At 38.7% G+C, this 19,788-nt stretch overlaps 1 protein-coding gene across 2 annotated transcripts in view; it reads right to left on the reverse strand.

The window, feature by feature from the left end:
• Positions 1-19,788, reverse strand: part of ROS1 (ROS proto-oncogene 1, receptor tyrosine kinase) — a 122,413-nt gene that overhangs the window by 42,967 nt on the left and 59,658 nt on the right. For both annotated transcript variants that reach the window (XM_043592200.1, XM_043592199.1), the window contains exons 22-31: positions 18,166-18,428; positions 14,941-15,004; positions 14,428-14,630; positions 12,665-12,870; positions 11,505-11,791; positions 8,503-8,679; positions 6,666-6,868; positions 4,858-5,002; positions 3,856-4,088; positions 3,592-3,768 (exon numbers count right to left, since the gene is read on the reverse strand). In XM_043592200.1, the coding sequence (XP_043448135.1) occupies positions 3,592-3,768; positions 3,856-4,088; positions 4,858-5,002; positions 6,666-6,868; positions 8,503-8,679; positions 11,505-11,791; positions 12,665-12,870; positions 14,428-14,630; positions 14,941-15,004; positions 18,166-18,428 (1,958 nt within the window). The remainder of the gene's footprint in view (positions 1-3,591; positions 3,769-3,855; positions 4,089-4,857; positions 5,003-6,665; positions 6,869-8,502; positions 8,680-11,504; positions 11,792-12,664; positions 12,871-14,427; positions 14,631-14,940; positions 15,005-18,165; positions 18,429-19,788) is intronic.

Here is a 19,788-nt window from a genome sequence, read left to right on the forward strand (position 1 = left end):
TTCAAGGTGGGACAGGCCCCTCTTATTACATAGATGTCCTTAGGGAAGATCTGGACCTTGGTTTTTTGTTATCCCTCCTTGGAGACACCTACATTAAATTAGGATGGCTGAGAATGCAAATCCATAGCTGAGGGACCATGCTGGATCAAAATAATGACATTTTCAATTCCATGGATTTGTTAATTTCAAAATTATAATGTTTTTACACATTTTGATTCTATCAACAGGTCTACAGTGACTTATAAATTAAAACATGTAGTTTTTCCCTTCAAACTCTTTTCAGTCTAACCAGCGTTCCTTATTTTTTATACATATGAAGCCTAGTTCCCTAAAAGAGGGAATTTTTTGTCTATCATCACTCAGTCACTGAGTAGAAATATTAGAAGTTAAACATAGGAAATCTTACTTTAATTCCAATGTAGATACTGGGTCTCTAATTATAGCTATCTTACACTTTCTTTGTGCATGGCTTTTGAAAAATCTGTGTATTTGGACCCTTCATGTGTTATTTGAAAATGGTGATTTTTTTTTCAATGTACAAATAGGGAAAGACAGAGGATGTGGCATTTTGTCAAGGGTTCTTAGTGTATTTTCTCCAGTAGAGTTTCCTAAGAAGGTCAGTTTCCATAAATAAACCTTACTTTACATCTCGTTTTTCATTTAGCGCTCACAAGGTCACATCATTTCATTGGATGGACACTTTATATTAGTTTTCTATTCAACTAGGAATGATTCCTACAGCACCTTCAAGAAGTAGACCACCTTGTTACAAAAAAAAAAAAAAAGAGGAAAATGGGAATGGAAGGAATGAAAAAAAATTAAAAAACAAAAATGCTGATGTCCAGGCCATTGCCTGCTAAACTCATAAATGTATCAATCCTACTAAAACATACAGGCTAAAGAAACAGACACATTGGATCCCTAATATCTACTCTGAACTGAGGGAAAGAAAGAGGGACAGACAGACAGACAAATATTGATTTCCACCTCAAAAATTTTAGCCCTTTGTGATCCTGCCTCCTTAATAATCTGCTATATAAACTACCTTAAGTGAATAGATGGCCCAACATTCCATACCCTCCAGAAATTATCAAAGCTCCTTGGAAGGTCAGATGTTTGACCAAGAGTTCTGCTGGAAAACAGTAGACTATTGGCCTTACCACAGCAATGAATGTTCTGGGCAGACCACCAACTTGGGGAGGTGCCACAGCTACCCCAGTAAATCACAGTGGAGTCAAGACCTTCCATTTGTTAGAGGCCAACAAGTGCAGGAGTGAAAGCTACCACAGAGAGATTTGAAAATTATTTGGATGGTGGATGAGAAGGAAATGGTGCAGTTTATCATGTCTCAGAGACCAGAACTTCAGAAATGTAGGAATTTTCCTGGACAATTGAGAAAAACTCAATTTTAATGCACAACCAGGAAAATAATTTACCAAAGTGAAACTACTTGTTTCTTCTCCTTAATCTCAAATTAAATATGTTCTTCTTCCATACACTGTTGTGATTTAAAAAAAAAATCTATGGAATTTAAGACCTAGATAGAAATTTAGCCTTGTGCTTTAATTCCTTCATTTTCCACATAAGGAAAATTTGACAGAAAAGATGAAAATTGGAAATTTATCTTTTTCTCCTCCTTTCTAAAAAAAAAAATTCTTGGGGCGCCTGGGTGGCACAGTCGGTTAAGCGTCCGACTTCAGCCAGGTCACGATCTCGCCGTCCGTGAGTTCGAGCCCCGCGTCAGGCTCTGGGCTGATGGTTCGGAGCCTGGAGCCTGTTTCCGATTCTGTGTCTCCCTCTCTCTCTGCCCCTCCCCCGTTCATGCTCTGTCTCTCTCTGTCCCAAAAATAAATAAACGTTGAAAAAAAAAATTTTTTTTTAAATAATAAAAAATAAAAAATAAATAAAAAAAAATTCTTAATTAAAAAGACACATATTCACCCTTATCACTCCCTCTCAGAGTTCCAGTATGGAGTTATACCATCATTCCCAGGTATCCTATCTTTATGAGATAGGTTCAAGTTGCTCTAAAGATATAGAACTTTCTGACTGGAGGTACTCATCAACCCTCTCGGAACACAGCCTCCTACTGTGCTTATCAGTTAGTACTTGTAGATGGTCACATGTGACGATTACTGTATCCCACATTTTCAGCTTCATGATTTTCTAAGTGGTATGTCTAGAACCTGTTTTCAGCAAGTGTAGGGGAAGTTTTGAAACAAATAAACAAAAAAACGTTGTGTGAAAGTCACAAGGACTGAACCAGACAGTCCCAGTCCTCTGTCCTTCTCCCAAACTTTGAGGAGTGGGGTAGGTGCCTTAGTGACTCACATGCCTTCCATGGATAGCACCCAAGTAGGACGGCTGTAGGATGAGTCAACCCCTGGGGCTCTTCCCTGCCTGGCTGGTGATATCTGACTCACTATGGCACCTGTCTGGATCTCCGACTTCTCATCAGTAACAGGAGGGGCTTAGAGTCACCAGCTATAAGGTCCTTCCCCATCACATTTCTTTGATGTCAGAGGTAAACTTCACATCCCCCACTTTGCCTTTAAACTGAACTGCACTGAGCTTCCTTAAATAGATGTCTAATAAAAGGTGATCCTCCAATTTCTCCAATTTAACTGCATTTTTATAAGACGATACTTTTTTAAATAGGTAGCAAATCATCACAAGCACACTCAATGAAAACAGTCCAATAAACTACAGCTTTTGGTTTTATGAACTCGACATTCACTATTGTTTCATAGTTTTCATGGATTTTATCTTAAAAATGTAAGATCATAGAAAAAAATCTTACATAGTAAAATTTAAAAACATCCTGGGAAGCAACTCCATTTTTGAAAAAAAAGCGAGGCCATGACTATACTGATTTGTTTTTGTTACAACTGAACAAAAGATTCCTAACCAAACCTTACGAATGTAGACACACAAAATAAATACTGAAAATGAAATGTAGCAATTCTAAAAAATAATCCATTTTAAGTGTATCAATACAAAAATCAACCTAGACTTTCCTCAGCAGTGAATTAATTAGATTAATTGATATTTGAAATTCAGTGGATATTTTTATATAGTTAAAGCATGGAGAATTTTGGATGAAGAGCCATTTAAAGTTTATAAGCCAAGATCCAACTGGTTCAGAATAAACTGGTCTTATATTTTATTTCTCTCCTGTTGCTATGCAGCCTTTAAATGGTTGAAACAACATTTCTAGACAAGGATTTGGGTTTTGTTTGCTTGTCCATTCCTTTTCTTTTTCTTCATTGGAAATACAAAATTGCTGGACACTAGACAGCCATGCTGATAACATCTAAACTAAGTAAAATATTATGAAAACCAGTAAACCGTAGCTTATAACCTTTTCCATGGAGCCTTTTAAGAGCAACCAATGTCTCTAGGAATTCTTTCCATCAGAAATTGAGTCTAGATAGATTCTGTAAATGGCAAGCCAGCCTAAATCAATGAATGTTGTCAAATATATTGTTGGTTTATACAAGAGAATACTCTAGAGATATGAAAAAAAGGTCTTCTAATTTATCCCATAGCACAAAACATAGATTTGCATTAAAAGAGTATGGTGAGATCTACCTTCTGGAGTTCAAACCAAAATCTGATGAGTTTAACATTAGATGGAGCCTTCCATTCTAATTGCAAACTAGTGTTCTCTGGAACCAAGGCACAGGGTTTCTCTGGTGTGTCAAACATTTTGACAGGGACAGGATGACTCTTGGCACACCACATTTCCTCAGCATGGCAGGCCAGAACCTTTTTGTAAAAAAGAACAATTGCTTAACCTTTTCGGAACCTTGCACTTGAGCATGGCAATAAAAGTGCCCCATACACTTACTATACCTTTAACACATATGGTTTTCCACCAGATAGTCTAGTAACAAGGAGAGAGAGCTTTCCATTTGGATATTCACTTTGTCTTAGAGGAGTCTCTGGAATTAGGGCCAGATGTGAGATTTCCAGCTGATAGCGAACTGACTCCATAGGTCCATTTGGCTTGTGAGATTCTTCCCAGGATACAAGTAGGCGGGTGTCTGACTGCACAGTTGTGTTAATGAGCCTAACTGCTTCTGGCACTGAAATAAATAGCAATGCATGATAAGGGATATTGCATCAGCACTGAAAGATGGAAGAAGGAATGGGGTTCTGGTTGAGGAATAATCATATCATGTGAGCAGAACGAATGGCCAGTATTCTAAAGGAAAGCCAACCTCTTATAAAATGGTAAGTTAACAGGCTGCCTGAAAGGCTCTTGCTTATTTTTGCCTAATGACTAAATCATTCTCTGACTCCAGCTCAGTGATATGGCCAATGATGATGAACAAACCAATTCAGATTAGTTTTGGGAATGTCATCAGAGACCTCTGAAAGAAATGGTGTGACCTCAAAATAATCACCACCTCTCAGAAAACCTTTTTAGATCTAGATTCATTTTCTTTCAGGCAATGATGTTATTTACTTTAAGTCTCAAGTGTCCTGAGTAAAATTCACACAGAGAAAAGGCTTAATTCTGCATCGCCACAGGATGAGACCTGTGAATATGTGGGGAGAGGGTGACACTATGTGGTGAGACTGGAAAATGTGTTTCTTGGTCAAACAGTATTGATTCTGATGTTTCACCTTCTAGTTGTGTTTCATTCTGATGGAGTATTATTCATCTTCTGTTGTTAGAGCAAAAACCAGGTTATCAGAGTATTGTCAATAATACATTTTCTTATTAAGTTTAAAAAGCTCACATAATAGAGATTACTTAGCATCCAAATTTTAAAAAACACAAATATAGATGTATATGTCATGTATATCACAAAATGCCTGTCTAGAAACCCACCCAAGCCCATAACTCACCTCCACTTTTAGTTTTTCCCCAAATCTCCTTTCCCAGAGGTAACTGTTCCACAGCATCTGAATAATAATTCTTTACAGCTGTCTGTATCACATATGTTGAAAATGGTTGTAAACCTTCAATAAAGGCTATCCTCTCCTGAAATTCCTGTAATTAATTTTTAAAATTCCATATCAGATTCTTATTTTTTCATACAAATGAGGAGAAATTAACCAAAGGGATACAATAATTAAAAGATCTTTTAAGTTAATTTATTTTTTGATATTGGATCAAGAGAATGATAATGTTCACTGCCCTAATCTGCCCAGACCTGAGTTGCTTACTATCTCCAAGAATCAATACCAAATGATCGGTCGATTTTCAATGACATGCTCATTTCACATAGGAAGCTAAGTTCTCAGAAGAAGATACTAATTCACTAGCTTTGCATACAAAGGTCAGCAAGATGGTATGGTAAAGATGTGACACAGGGTGCCTGGATGTCCAACTTTGGCTCAGGTCACGATCTCATGGTTCGGTCCATGAGTTCAAGCCCAGTGTTGGGCTCTGTCCTGACAGCTCGGAGCCTGGAGCCTGCTTCGGATTCTGTGTCTCCTCTCTCTCTCTGCCCCACCCTGCTCATGCTCTGTCTCACTTTTCTCAAAAATAAATAAACGTTAAAAAATTGTTAAATATATTTGACACATAAGTGAATATGATAAAATATTTGGCTGAATGACTTAATCATTATTAAAGGTAAAGTTTAATAAAATAAAAACACTGTCCTTAGACTAACAGTTCTCAATTTTGGTTGTATTTTGGAATCAACTGGAAAGTTTTAAGAAAACACTTGTGCCTGGATCCCACCCCCAGAGATTCTGATTGCATTGGTCTGAGGTGAAGTGTGGGCCCAGAGGTTTTTAAAACTCCAATGTGCAGTCAGGTTTGAGACCCATTGCCTTTGACCCATATTAATCAATGTGTAGGATAGACTGGCTGTGGTAACAGAAACATCCAGTGCCACCAGCCTAATCTTGGTCAGCCAAATGATCCAATCTGTCTCTGAAACATTGAAATGTGTAAAGAGAGGTTAAAATAGACAAAGGAAATAACAAGAATCATGTGTCCTTTCTGGTGAAGTATTTGGTGTTTAACTTCCAACAGATGATGATGGTCAATTTCACCTTTTGATGTGGCTGAATAGCAAGCACAGAGCAAAATATTGAATACATATGACTCCATCACAAGGACAACTGAAACATCAGTGCCAACAATGGAGTGAATTGTGCCAATTAATTCATCCACTCAAAAAATAACTAGTGAAAGCCTCTACAAAGCCAACTACTATGCTAGGTGCTAAGAATACAATGATGAAAAAACCCCGACATACTCCCTACATAACAGCATACAGGAAATGACAGACAAAAATAGAACATACCATTTTTATATTAAATAGATGCTATGGAGGAGGGTTATACAGTAATGTTCTTTCTGTCTAATCATTTCTTACCCTTCAATCTGCAATCTGCTGCATAGGCCATAAAAACAGATCTCTATCACTTTCTGGGGATAATTAGGGAAGACAACAAACCAGTTCTCCCAGGACACTCAGAAAACTGTCACTATGGCAATCCACCACTGGTCATAGTTAATAAATATATTTCCTTGAAGCTTAACTCCCAGACAACTTGCTTTGATGGATCAGCCGTAAAAGTTTGCACAGTAGCGTGCTTCAGGATATAACATAGAAAACAGTTTACTGTGAGCGAGAATTTTATATCAGAAACAGGTATCTTGTGAAAAAGACAAAGACCACCAGCTCCCATCTTACCAGCATTTTATATTTCAGCCCAGAGCTATTTTTCCCGCCATTAACTTCTTGGTAATAAACCAGGTATGTTGGAGTAGGGCAAGTGATGCTGTGCAACGTGAGATTTGCCCTGGTGGGTGGTAATCGGATTGTGAGGCTGCTGTTAGTGGTGTTAAGTATAGTTGGCTCTGCGACATCTGAAGCTAGACACAGTAATGCTTTATCTAAAATAATAAGAAAAGATTCAAAATATACACATATTTCATACATATATGTATGAAAGAGGAACAGCAGATTTATTTAACATCAAGGGTAATAACAGGTTTTTATACTTGGCTGACAAGGTGTGATATATTGAAGTATTGGAAATGTTATTCAGGAAAGAAAGACGGGTGTTTTTCCCACACATTTTGAAGTTGTTAAATGCCTCAGAAAAAAGGGAGCAAGGTTAACGGATCATTGATTAAAATTTCCAGCAGGGGGAGCTAAAGTACACTGAATAAGGTACACAGATCACAGCAAAATCAAGCTGAGCCTTTTATTACTTTGAAGACAGTAGTGACAGCACATTAGTCAAATTGGGAAGGGGGCACCTGGGTGGCTCAGTCTGTTAAGCGTCCAACTTCAGCTCAGGTCATGACCTCGCAGTTCATGGGTTCCAGTTCTGCTGTCAGGCTCTGTGCTGACAGCTCAGAGCCTGGACACTTCTTCGGATTCTGTGTCTCCCTCTCTCTCTGCCCCACCCCCACTTATGCTCTGTCTCTTTCTCAAAAATAAATAAATGTTAAAAAAAATGTTTAAATATTAACCATATTTTTAAAATTAATTCCAGTTAAAAAAAAACTCATGCTAGCTTTAGAACTTTTATTTTTAAGGATGTGCGGGTATATGTGTGCGTTCCAATTTCAAACAGACTTTTAATGGACTTACCAAATCTCCTAAATTTCTCAAAATGAAAAGTGAACTACTTTACCAAAATAGGCAACTGGCTTATTTATAAATTCTCCCATTTTTTTCCTATTTTATAACTGAATACATTTAAGCAGAGAGAGTTTGTTCAATTCTTTCTGCCCCTCTCTAGGGGGTAATTGTGCTTAATTTAAAATGATATTGCCACCCTAATGGCAGATAGCTTGAGAAAAAACTAAAAACCTCTTTAGGTTTGAAGGCCACCCTCAGTGTATGTAATGTTTTTAATTTTGGTCGGTTGGCTTTTAGAGTTCAAACTTTTTTATTAGTATTATGACTCTCAGAAAATATATAGCTAGTTCCGCCATAGTGCCATCCATGCATTCCTAAAAGTCATTGCATTATACAAAATTGTATAATAAAATCCACAGGGTTTCTGAGGGAGATAGAGTTAGAAGCACAACACTAAAAACTTAACGAGTGACACATTTAAAAAAAGGGAGGAAGTTAGCAAAAATGATAGCACACATATACACATGATGAACAGTTGACATACATAATACCACAACAAATAAAGCACTTTACCTTGAAAAAGACCTGAAATTTTATGCAGTGCTTTTTGACACAACGGGGATTTCTAAAAATATTGTCAGAGGAGAAAAAAAGACAGAAAAGAAATTATGAGAATGCAAAGAGAAAAGGAGACAGAATGATAGACAAGGGTTTCCCATGTCTAAAACTCTCTAGGACGACTCAAGTCATGTATACACATGGAGATCAATTGTGACCCAGGGCAAACAGCAATTGCAGCGTGCACCCATCCTGGCAGTTTGGATCAACACTGAGCACACAACGAAGGGCTTGAGGGGGCAGCCTGGAGGAGATATTCTGAGACTTTTCTGCACCCCCAGACGGGAGAACGTGCTGGTGAACAGTGTGATTTTATTACCTGGAAAAGGCTGCAGAACTGAACTGTAAGCCAAGATATGCTTACTCCCTTGGGCCTTCACCTGGGAGAGGATGGCCCCATTGCTTTTCTTTGCTTGATAAATCTGTGTGCTGTCCTTTGCTGAGGAGATCCAGTAGAGAAATTCCCCATCCACAGTTAAACTCTCAAGCATTTCTCCTGCTCATGAAAAACATCAAATAAAGAACAGAAACAACAAAATACGTAACTCACGTTTTCTACTCAAAATAATATGTGAAATCCTTTTTCTGTATTGTAACTGCTAATTTTTAATCTATCATTTCAATAAGAAAAAAAAATACCACCTTTGTTTTATGTCATTAGGCCAAGGATTTTACAGATGTTTTCTCATTTTAGTTCCATACCAAGCCAATAAGGTAAATACTATTATAATTGGCCTCATTTTCTAGAAGTGTAAACTGAGGCTTTAAGGAGTTCAATAATCTCCTCAAAGGCCACAAAGTTAGTAAAGACCAGAGCCAAGATTTTCAACTTAACCTGTGTGACTCCACATCAAACAATACCTATTGGAATGGAGGTGTTGGACGATGGGCCCAGGGCTCAGTGTCTTGCTCAGTATTTTTTATCAGTAATTTGGAATAAACACAGGGTAAGTACACTTACCAATTTTGTAGATAATACCTGATCCTTGCTGACACTAGTATGTTCAATTACTGACTTAAACTTTGAAAATATCTCTACAAAATCAGGAAATGGATTGAAATGTAATAGGAATAAATGTGGCACCCTAAATTCAAGTTTAAGATCAATTCTAAAAATAACAAATGAAAGAAATCTGGCTTAATAATAGTTAACATGAAAAAAACTATGGGTTTTTCAAACGGCAGGCAGCCAAAAGACCTGATGCCACCTTCAGCTTCAATAAAAGAAGACAGAGGAAGTCAGAGACCCCCTGCACTAACCAGAACACATCGACAGTACAGGGGGTCATTATGGGGGTGACACTTAAGAGGATATTAAGCAGCTGGAGTGAAACAACAGGAGGGTTACTAGGGAAAAGAAAGATCTAGAAGCCACATCATGTGAGGAGTAGTTACAAATACATGAATTTTTCCTCCAAAGGAAAATGAGCTATGACAGAAGTCACTACATACTTGAATGGCTCTCATGTAGAAAGTGATTGATTTATTCTGTATAAAATTAGAGGTCAGAACTCAGATCAATGAATGGGAGAAATGGGGAGAAAATTTTGGCTAAATGTAAGGAAAAAATCTAATATTTAGAATTATTCAAAAAATAAAAAATTTCTTATAAAGACATATTTTTTTATAAATGGGTATTATTCAAGCAAGGGTGTTTTTATAGAGGGGATTTCTTCCAATATCATTCCAGCTAAAACATCTCTAAAGTCATTCAAATTTTCTAATTTTAGGGTTATAAATTTCAATTATGGACTCCTGAAAGACTAACCAGTTCTATATCTATAAGATAATGGCCTACTAGATAATTCTTGTGTATCAGATGGTAAAGAAAATTTATTCTGACACTTGTTTAAATGATGAGAAAGACTTTAGTTAAGACTGTTGCAATATTGCAATAGGAGAGAGAGATGTGCTCAACTTCACATACAACAAAGAAAGCTGGGGATTCAAAGCCAACAAGCAAAATTATGGGGTCAGTGGATAGAAAATTACTAAGAGAAGACATCGAGGGTAGGGAGATTCTTGCTAATCTTCCTATGATTTTTTGCTAAAGGCAACCCAAGAAATCAAGTGTGGGAGATGAAGGACTTGATCAGATACCAAGGGTGGAGGGGTTATCCCTAAACTGATTTAGCAAGATTCTTGCTAAAACTAGACTCAACAATGACAGACAAGGAAGACTCAGGTCAAGGCCCAGTTGAGAAAAGGGGAACATTTGATCAAGGAAGGAGTCTGTGTCACAGATTCAACAGAAACAAGTAATTCTCCTAATACGAGAAGTTCAAAATATATCTCTACTCTTAAGCCCATTGAAAGTATATTAAAAAAGGCTCTGGGTAACATGTCAACAAAACCATGTGTGCAGTTATAACACACACACACACACACACACACACACATACACACACACACATGCACACATATACGTTTGTAATTTCAAAACTTTACTATAAAGACCAGCAATGTCCAAAAACACTTCTGATGATGGCAATATTTTATGTCTACACTGACCAATACAGTAACCATTAGCCACTTGTGGTTTGAGTATTTAAAATGTGGCTAACATGACTGCGGAATTAAACTTTTAATTTTGTTTAATCTTAATTAACTTGAACTTAAATCACATGTGACTAGTTGCTACTACCTTGAACAGTGAAGAGTAGACTCTTAACAATGTATGGAGGTATTTAGAGTGCATTTTTTTTTCTGCTGCAATTACTCCTAATTAGGAGACCTCCAAATCACTTCAGACATTTAAGTATTTCCTCCACAAGCACGTGATGTCAAGTATTGATAAACTCATGCTGAAGGTGGAGTCAATGAGATCATCAAAACAGAAGTAAAGTAGGGTACTGGTAGTAAGATCACAGATGTTGTAGTTAGGCCCACTTTCCAACCGCAGATCCTCCTCTAATTGTAGCCTTTTGGACAAATACCTTACCTTTCTGGGTCTCAGTTTTCTCATCTGTAAAATGAGCATACTATTATCTACTTCATCAAGGTGTTTTGAAAATTAAATGAGATAATACATTTGGTAGCTTGGTTAGGCTATGTAGTTAAACTTAATAAATTATAGCTCTACTGTTAATTATAAGATAACAACAACAATGAAACCACAGATCCAGAAAATTGTGTGAACGTCTGTGCACAATTTGCCTGGAAACAACTTGACTTGAATTCTTTGGGAACATTTGGCATGGTCCAGAGCAAATAACCATGTGTGTATTCTTTTGAATACATGTAGAATGCACACCCTTTTTAATTGAACAGGAAGGGCCACCATCACTAATGGGTATCTATGTACACACATAGATATCTTACCAAGAAGAGTAGGCACCATGATAACTCGCCAACACTGACATCCTTCCAGATCCATGGCCCAGATCTCTTGCCCTTTGACAAAATATATCCGTGGTCTCTCTAGATCAGAGGTGTCAATAGTCATTGCTCCACTAAACTCGGATTGAGTAATGCTGCAAAAACACTGTTTCCTTCCATTTGAATGGTTTGTGGCTGTGGGTGGAAGAATGTGACTCAAGGTCTGGTTGATAATACTGTAGTAGAACATCTGAGGGCCCAAATCGGAAACTTCTGTCCAATACAGGCGACTATGGGGGGAAAAAAAGACCCTCCAACTTAATGAGTAAAGCATATTATTGCAAACATTAGTTTCCAATGAAGATTAATCATTCCTAACGACTGGAGAGACAAACACAGCCTTTGGAGAGAATGTGTCCACATGTACAATAATCTTCTGAGATGGAGGGGGCCAAAAGCAATCTAGTTTGTACCATTTTCCCATGATTTCTCAATGAATGTGTTTACAACTAAAGCCTTGGACTAAAATGACCTGAGCGTGGTATACTGAATGGTTCATTAACGGCTGTACATGTGAAATACATTTGCCTACTTTTCATCAACACCCATCTCCATTCCCCTCCTCTCAAGTTTGTTTCTGCTTCTTAATGCCGGTTACAATCTAGTTTCAAAATAGAATAACCATGCTTACGACACAAACAAAATACATCTTTCAGCATGAAAAACTGCTATCAGTTAGTGAACGGAGGCCTTAAAACTCATCTTACAAGGACATTAATTAAAGATGGGTGAGCCCAGAATAGCATTAGCATGACATGCTATCTATCTCCTGTTCATCTCCTGCCACTGTCTCAGTCTTCTTCTCATCCTTATCATCTGAGGTTATTAGGAAATCCACTGGTGTGAAAATCTGCTTTAGTTTCCTATTGGTAATGACCCTAACTTTAGGATAGCCAAATTGTCAGTATGGATTAAATTTGCGTATTTGTGGCTATGGGCTCATAATTAATGTGTGGAGTTACTTACTATAAGTTAATATAGCTAGTCAAGGACCGTAAGCATCTTATTTTCCCATCAATAGCTTCTAATATTAAACCAAAGATATTGTATTGAATATGCCTCTATTTCATCACAACAGAAACAGATACTCATACTTTACATACCTTAAAAAAGGATATACAGAAAAAGAGATTATTGTTGAATTTCTATTGCAAATGTCCAGCTTTCTGGGGTACTTCACCTTGTGTTCAAGATCAACATCAAATATTTGCATGCCATTTTGTGATTCTTCTAGCACAAAGTAGAGATGCCTTGAAATCCAGTCAATTGTAATAACTGTGATATCAAAGACCAGTGCATCTCGGAAAATCTTAACAATAGGTAGAAAACACAGCCAAGGAGAGAGTGGTCATTTTTTTTTCCCCCAAATCTGAGGACTTTTCGGTAATCTACCATATTACTTGTTTACTGCACTTCTCTGTAATCCAAAACGTCAATAGCTCTGTACTGTGTACCATTATAACACTGGTCCTCTTCTCTTCTCACATTGTATTCTTTCTCCTGGTTAGCTTCCACTACCCTGACTTCAACTGTAATCCATAGACCAGTGCTACAAGAACAGTAGCAATATCCCTCACCGAGTTACTGATCCAAACTGACCACTGAACATCTCCATATGAATGATCCCAGGAAACAGAATTCATTACTCCATCCCCAAACCCTTCTTTTCTCCTACAGATTATATTTTTATGGATTTCCAACATCCACCTGAGCAGCAATCCTGACAAATGTGGTTCATCCTTGACATCTTCCTCTCATGACTCCCCACGGTGAATTAGTCCCGTTTGAAATATGTCCCAAATTGGTCCTCTCCTTTCTCACCTCACTGGCTCTCATTTCCTGCCTGACATTTCCTGTCTGGCTTTCTGTGATAGCCTCCTAGGTGTCACAGATTTAACGTTCTCTAAGTCATGATTCACACCACGAATGGAGAGGTCTTTCTAAAACATAACTTGATCATGTGAATGACCCACTAAATTTCTTTAATGGCTTGATGTTGGCTTCAGGATTGGCCCTCCACACCTTAGCACAGTTAAAGAGGCCCATTATATTCAGGCCCCTCCCTACTACTTCAGCTTTTTCACCTGTTTTTTGTTCACCCTCACTCCCACCTTCATTCCAAGCTCACTCTATTTTCAGCCTCCTGGATGTGCTATGGCTCTCTTGTATTCCTGTCTTTGCACTTGCTACCCCTCAAGTTTTTCCCACCTTCACCTGGCTCATCTTCCCAAGGTGTCCTTCCACTCAACCACTCCAACCTGGATTGATCATCCATTTTCTGTGATGCCACCACATCCTGCCCTCAGCACAGCACGATAACGTCTTCTGTCTGTCTGTTCCACTAGCTGACACTCAATGAATGCCACCACATGCCAGGCATTGTGCTAAGTGCCTTACGTCGGTCATCTCATTTAATCTTCACAGGAACCATATGAAGAGATGCCACAAGTTAAATAACTTGCTGATGGTCACAGATCTAGTAAATGGCGAAGCCAGAATTAAGTTCTAAATTTCAGATCCCAAAGCTCAGCCATGAATCATTACACACTACTGTCCTCCTAGTGTTAGACTAATACCAGACTGGGTTTGTTCAAAGACTGTGATTTTTTTTTCTTTTTTACCTCTATCCCAGGAACTAACACAGTGCCTTAAACCAAATAAAACTATTTGCAAAATTAATCCTGAATGATATTTGCCCAAAATCTAATCACTATTCATTTGTGACTAAATAATTACGTAACATTTGTCCTTTCCAACCATTCTAATCTTAATGGCTCGACCACTGACCAGCCTATTTAATTATAGGGTGGTGTGATATGTAAATTATCCATGTCCTTCCTTCCAGAATAGTTACATAGTGAAATACCTCAGAGCTGGATCTGTTGTGCATGTTCAGAAGGCAGAGTGAGTCTCCTTGAGCATAATATCCCATTCCATTATCAGCTGTGTAGCCCATGGTACTGATGTCTCCTTCTGCTGAAAATGTCCATACAACGTGATTTTGATCCATATCTAATAAAACGATCTTGCTGTCAAAAAGAGCCATGAGATATGGAAATGGGTTGATTTCTGAAAACAAAAAACAAGTAGATAATACATATAAGAGAAAAAAAAACTTCCATTTGGCAAAATCCCTTGATTCACTATCAGGCTATTCTGAAATCCATGGGTCTTCTCTGGGTTCATCTACTGTTCCAGTCTCAATCAACACTGCCAGGCGCCCTAAGCTCAGATTTGTTAAGTGTGTTTGGTGATAAAAATTGGTTATTTGACTTTAACTTCAGCTCAGAAACAGCATTCATATCCCTGAGAATACCAAGGGTCAAAAATGTTTTTAAAATACGAATTGTTTTTTGCACAGGTTTTAGGTAATGAATACCTGAGGTTCTGGACTTTACTGTGTCAGAAAATGGTCCAGGTCCTTTGGAGGTGAAGGCTCGAACCTAGAGAAAGAAAAGGATACCAGAAAAATTGCATTCAAGAGTGTCCTCAGTGACAGCAATTACGTTCTGAGACTGATAAATTATCGAAGGTTTCATTTCACAATTTTGGTATCAGTTATGAATAGTTTCTTTTTTCTGTCAGGTTTTTACTTAAATTCCAGTTAGTTAACACACAGTTAGTTTCCAGTGTAGAATTTAGTGATTCATCACTTACACACAATACCCTGTGCTCATCTGGACAAGTCTCCTTAATCCCCATCACCCATCTAGCCCATTCCCCACCCACCTCCCCTCCAGCAATCCTCAGTTTGCTCTCTGTAGTTAAGAGTCTGTTTCCTGGTTTGCCTTTCCTTCCCACCCCCATGTTCTTCTTCTGTTTTGTTTCTTCAGTTCCACATAGGAGTGAAATCATAGGGGTTTTTGTCTTTCTCTGACTGAATAGTTTCAAATAGTTACTTCCATCTGAGTATAAAGCAATAAATCACTAAAAGGTAAGTATTGCCCCACATTCATTCTGGTGGTGTGGTTTTTATCATTGCTATTGTTGTCTGGAACAGTACAAAATATTGGCACAAATCTCCCCTGCAAAAGATTTGAATTTCTAAAAAAAGTCTTTAGCTATTTCCAAAATGAAATTATATAGAACGTTTAACAGAAACAAAACTATGCATATTATGGTAAACTCCCACAGACTGTGAAATAAACAACTAGAAGCTTTAAATAACCAAATTTACTGTACCTTTTAAAAAATGAGATTTGTAAAAGAAAAATAATAATTAAAACTTACATTTGAATATTAATTATGCATTTCAAACCACTTTTACATACATTATCTCTTTTAGTTCTCACAATTACTAAGAGCAGAAACTAGACAAAATCAGAATTAAGTAAGTAACTCATCCACAATGACATACACAGAAACTGGCATAAAAATCAAGTCTTGTGGGGTTTGTATACTTGTATACTGTACCACTCTGCATCCCGCTACCAAAGCTTTTTAAAAACAGCTTTTAGGGGTGCCTGGGTGGCTCAGTCGGTTAAGCACCTGACTTCAGCTCAGGTCATGAGCTTGCAGTTTGTGAGTTCAAGCACCATGTCAGGCTCTGACAGCTCAAAGCCTGGAGCCTGCTTCGGACTCTGTGTTTCCCTCTCTCTCTGCCTCTCCTCCTCACACACTCTGTCTCTGTCTCTCTCTCAAAAATAAATACGTACTAAAAATTAAAAAAAAAGAGGGGCGCCTGGGTGGCTCAGTCGGTTGGGCGTCCGACTTCATGATCTCACAGTCCGTGAGTCTGAGCCCCGCATCAGGCTCTGTGCTGACAGCTCAGAGGCTGGAACCTGCTTCAGATTCTGTGTCTCCCTCTCTCTCTGCCCCTCCCCTGCTCATTCTCTGTCTCTCTCTGTCTCAAAAAAAAATAAAACATTTAAAAAAATTAAGAAAAAAACCAGCTTTTAGTAGACGTCTTTTATTGTGTAATAAATCATTTCCACTTCCCAACCTTGCATGTGTATAACAGCCTATAAAGGAAATTGACACCTGTAATGACGGACCCAAAAGGTAGATCCTCAAGTGCCCTCTCAGTCAACAAAGTATTAGATTATTTTTATTATACTTCCACTGTTAAATATATTTTACCATATTATACATACTACTATCTGTACATGGGGTGTGTGTATGTGTGTGTGTGTGTGTGTTTGTGTGTACATCATGGTATGTACATATACCAAGACGTCTTCACTTTTGCACAAGACCACATTAAGTGAAACTCATGCATATCCGTGCATATCACCTTGCACAATCCTGTGATGACTGAGATCTGAAACTATATGTACATTTAGACAGATACACTTAACCAGAATATTTATTTAACCAGAACACACATAGTTCTCAACAAATAAGAATGTGTACTATCTTTAACTTTTATGTACAACTTCTTCGATTAGTATATGTTGAACTAATATATTAACAAAATAACTATTAAATTAGAATTTTACAAAGAGAAAACAGATCCTTAGGAAACTCAAATCTCTAAAACACTCCCCAAAGCATTATGTTCCCCAAGAAGAAATGGGAAATAATTCTAAATATGTACAACATTGTCACCTGTAAGGGCGGACCTACGCCGGCAGACTCCATCTTGTTCTGTGTCCTCCACCTTGACCACGCCTCCTCCCCTTGAGTAACCTCCCGCTCACCCGTTCAAACTTCCCGATCAAAACATGCCCTGCGACCTGCTTAACAGGACTCCGACCCTTCCCCAGCCAATCCGCCGAGGCCACAACCCTTCCCCAGCCAATCAGCTGAGGCCACAGCCATTACCTCAGCAACTGCCCCTAGGCCCCAATAAAACCTTTGTGCTTTTGAAACTCTCTCTCCCCGGCATCTCACCGCTGCGTCGGTGCAGGTAGGGGACTGAGCTCGAGCTAGCTCGAATGAAGGCTCTTTTGCTTTTGCGTCGGACTCGGCTCCCTGGTGGTCTTTGGGGATCGTGAATTCTGGGCATAACATCACCAACTTGGTATTTAATGAAGATATGAAAATCATCAAGCCATCTATCATAAGTAGAAAGCTATTTCATATTAAAGTTAAAATGCCCAAATGGGGTGGCAGTAACTTGTTATTCTTGACTCCTATTCTCACTTTCTCGTCTAGCAGCAGCCAGACAGTAACTCTGAGATATCAACTACCTAGACCCTCAGGTTTTATTTCCAGCAGTAGCTCCAAGTTGGGGCATCCAGAGGATTCACGGTAGTGATGTGATCTGGGGGAAAGGATTCTAGCAGCTGGACTACAAAACACCACTTCCTAGCCATGCAGCTTTGGTAACTCATTGACACACCCAGGGACATGGCTTTTTATTCACAGACAGTAAGGGGATCAAATGAGATAGGAATATAAAAGCATCTACCCAGGTACACGACCTATAGTGATTACAGGGAAAAATAATGGTTTGTTCTGAATCTGAAAACAAGAAAGCTGTCAAGCTGTCCTTTACCCTAGCTGTCCCCTCTCCCCTCTGTATCTTTACCACCCACTTGACTTCCGTGACCATAGTGGATCTCAAATTATTGACAGAGTGGCAGAATTCTTAACCTAGTCCTTTAATCAGCCTTCTGTTTGCACCACTGAGACCCCTGTATCCCTGTTTTCACTCTTATACCTGGAAGGCAACAGTGTACCCGGGACTCATGCCTTCAAGCTGAAAAGACATCTCTGAGGGGGTTGCATTGACAGCCATCCAGTCTTCAAATGTTTTATTTGTGTCTCTCTGGTTGGATATTTGATAGAACATTTCAAATCTCGTTAACACACCGTTTTCATGCTTAGGCTTATTCCATCTAAATTCCACCACAACCTCGTTCTGGTTATGGTATTTCCCACTTGGTAATATAAATATCCTGGGATTCTGGGGTGCCGACGGAACTGAAAAGCAGAGACACAGATAGGGTAGAAAAGAATATAAAGTTGACTTTTTACCATTCATGATGAGGAGATGGAGAAACAGTAATAAATACTTCTCATTCCAGAAATCGAAGTGTATCTATCTTATTCTTCAGGAGAGAAGATTCCACAGATTTCTTCAGGAACCTATCCTGATATTTCAGCAAATCATTCTTATCTGCAACCCAAATCCCTCTTACCACCACTTAGGCACATCTTTCTCATCTGTGCCCTGTATAGATGAAAGGTGGCTGGTTCTCCTTAAAAATACAGTATTTACTCTCATCCTGCCACAGTGATTTAGCTGGTGGTGGAAATGGCAGTCACGGGATGAAAGGCAGCAACTTGGCCTGGCCTTCAGCCAGTTCAGGATGTAAAATCCAGCATGTCACAGATCCAGGCCCTCTCATCACCTTGAACCCTTCCATGGAGCAGGGTATACCCCAAGAGTATGGTTTGGAGGCTACCATTTATCCTAGAGCCAAACCAAGCAATTTAATGTCTCCTAGTCCTTCAATGAATTTATCTCCCTCTTAATCAAGAGAAATTCCTCTGCCTGATGTCCATGTCATTTCATGCAAGATGCCTGTCTTCCTTCTTCGGACTCCTCTACAAGGTCCCTTTCCACTATCCACTCCAGTCACATCGCTTCTCAATGTTCAACACTCACATCATTATCCAATCTCCAGGCCTTCTTACACTGTGGTTATATGGGATACCTTTCCTTGCATCATTCCCTAGAGCCCAGCTAGAAATCCCCCTCCCCAAAGGCCTTCGGTGGCCATTCCAGTCTATGACCATTGTCACCTCCTGAGAGTGGTGGGGCTGCTTGATAGAGGTGAAGCATTCTGTCTTGTCTATTTACTCTATGCCATTGAAACTCAGTTCTCACTGTCTCATTTCTGTTATCGTTGGAAGCCTGTGTTTATCTCTCTACTGTTTTATGAGCTCCATCAGAGAAAGCACCTTTTCTTATTCCTTGTTAAATCCCCTCAAATCTAGTATAGGACTAGCACACTGTAAGGGCTTAATAAATATTTGTCCATTTGAATAATTTCCCAACTATATTGTAAATTTCCTGAATACAAAGGCCAAATCTTTTCATTTTTTATTGCCCCCCAACATCCGGCAGAATGCTGATGACCCTAGGTCCCCAGTACATCCCCTGACAGACGCAGGCAAAACCATTTCCGCGGAACAATCCTACCAAAGCTGACATCCCAAGATGATCTCAAAGAGAGCATACCTGGATTCAAATGCTAACTGCTCCAGGACCTACCCAGGCTCTACTATGTTCCTGTTGTGAGACTCATGAGTAAATATTGTTGAAAGAAACTTAACA

Source organism: Prionailurus bengalensis, chromosome B2, assembly GCF_016509475.1.
Source record: "Prionailurus bengalensis isolate Pbe53 chromosome B2, Fcat_Pben_1.1_paternal_pri, whole genome shotgun sequence".
NCBI classification, from domain to species: Eukaryota; Metazoa; Chordata; class Mammalia; order Carnivora; family Felidae; genus Prionailurus; species Prionailurus bengalensis.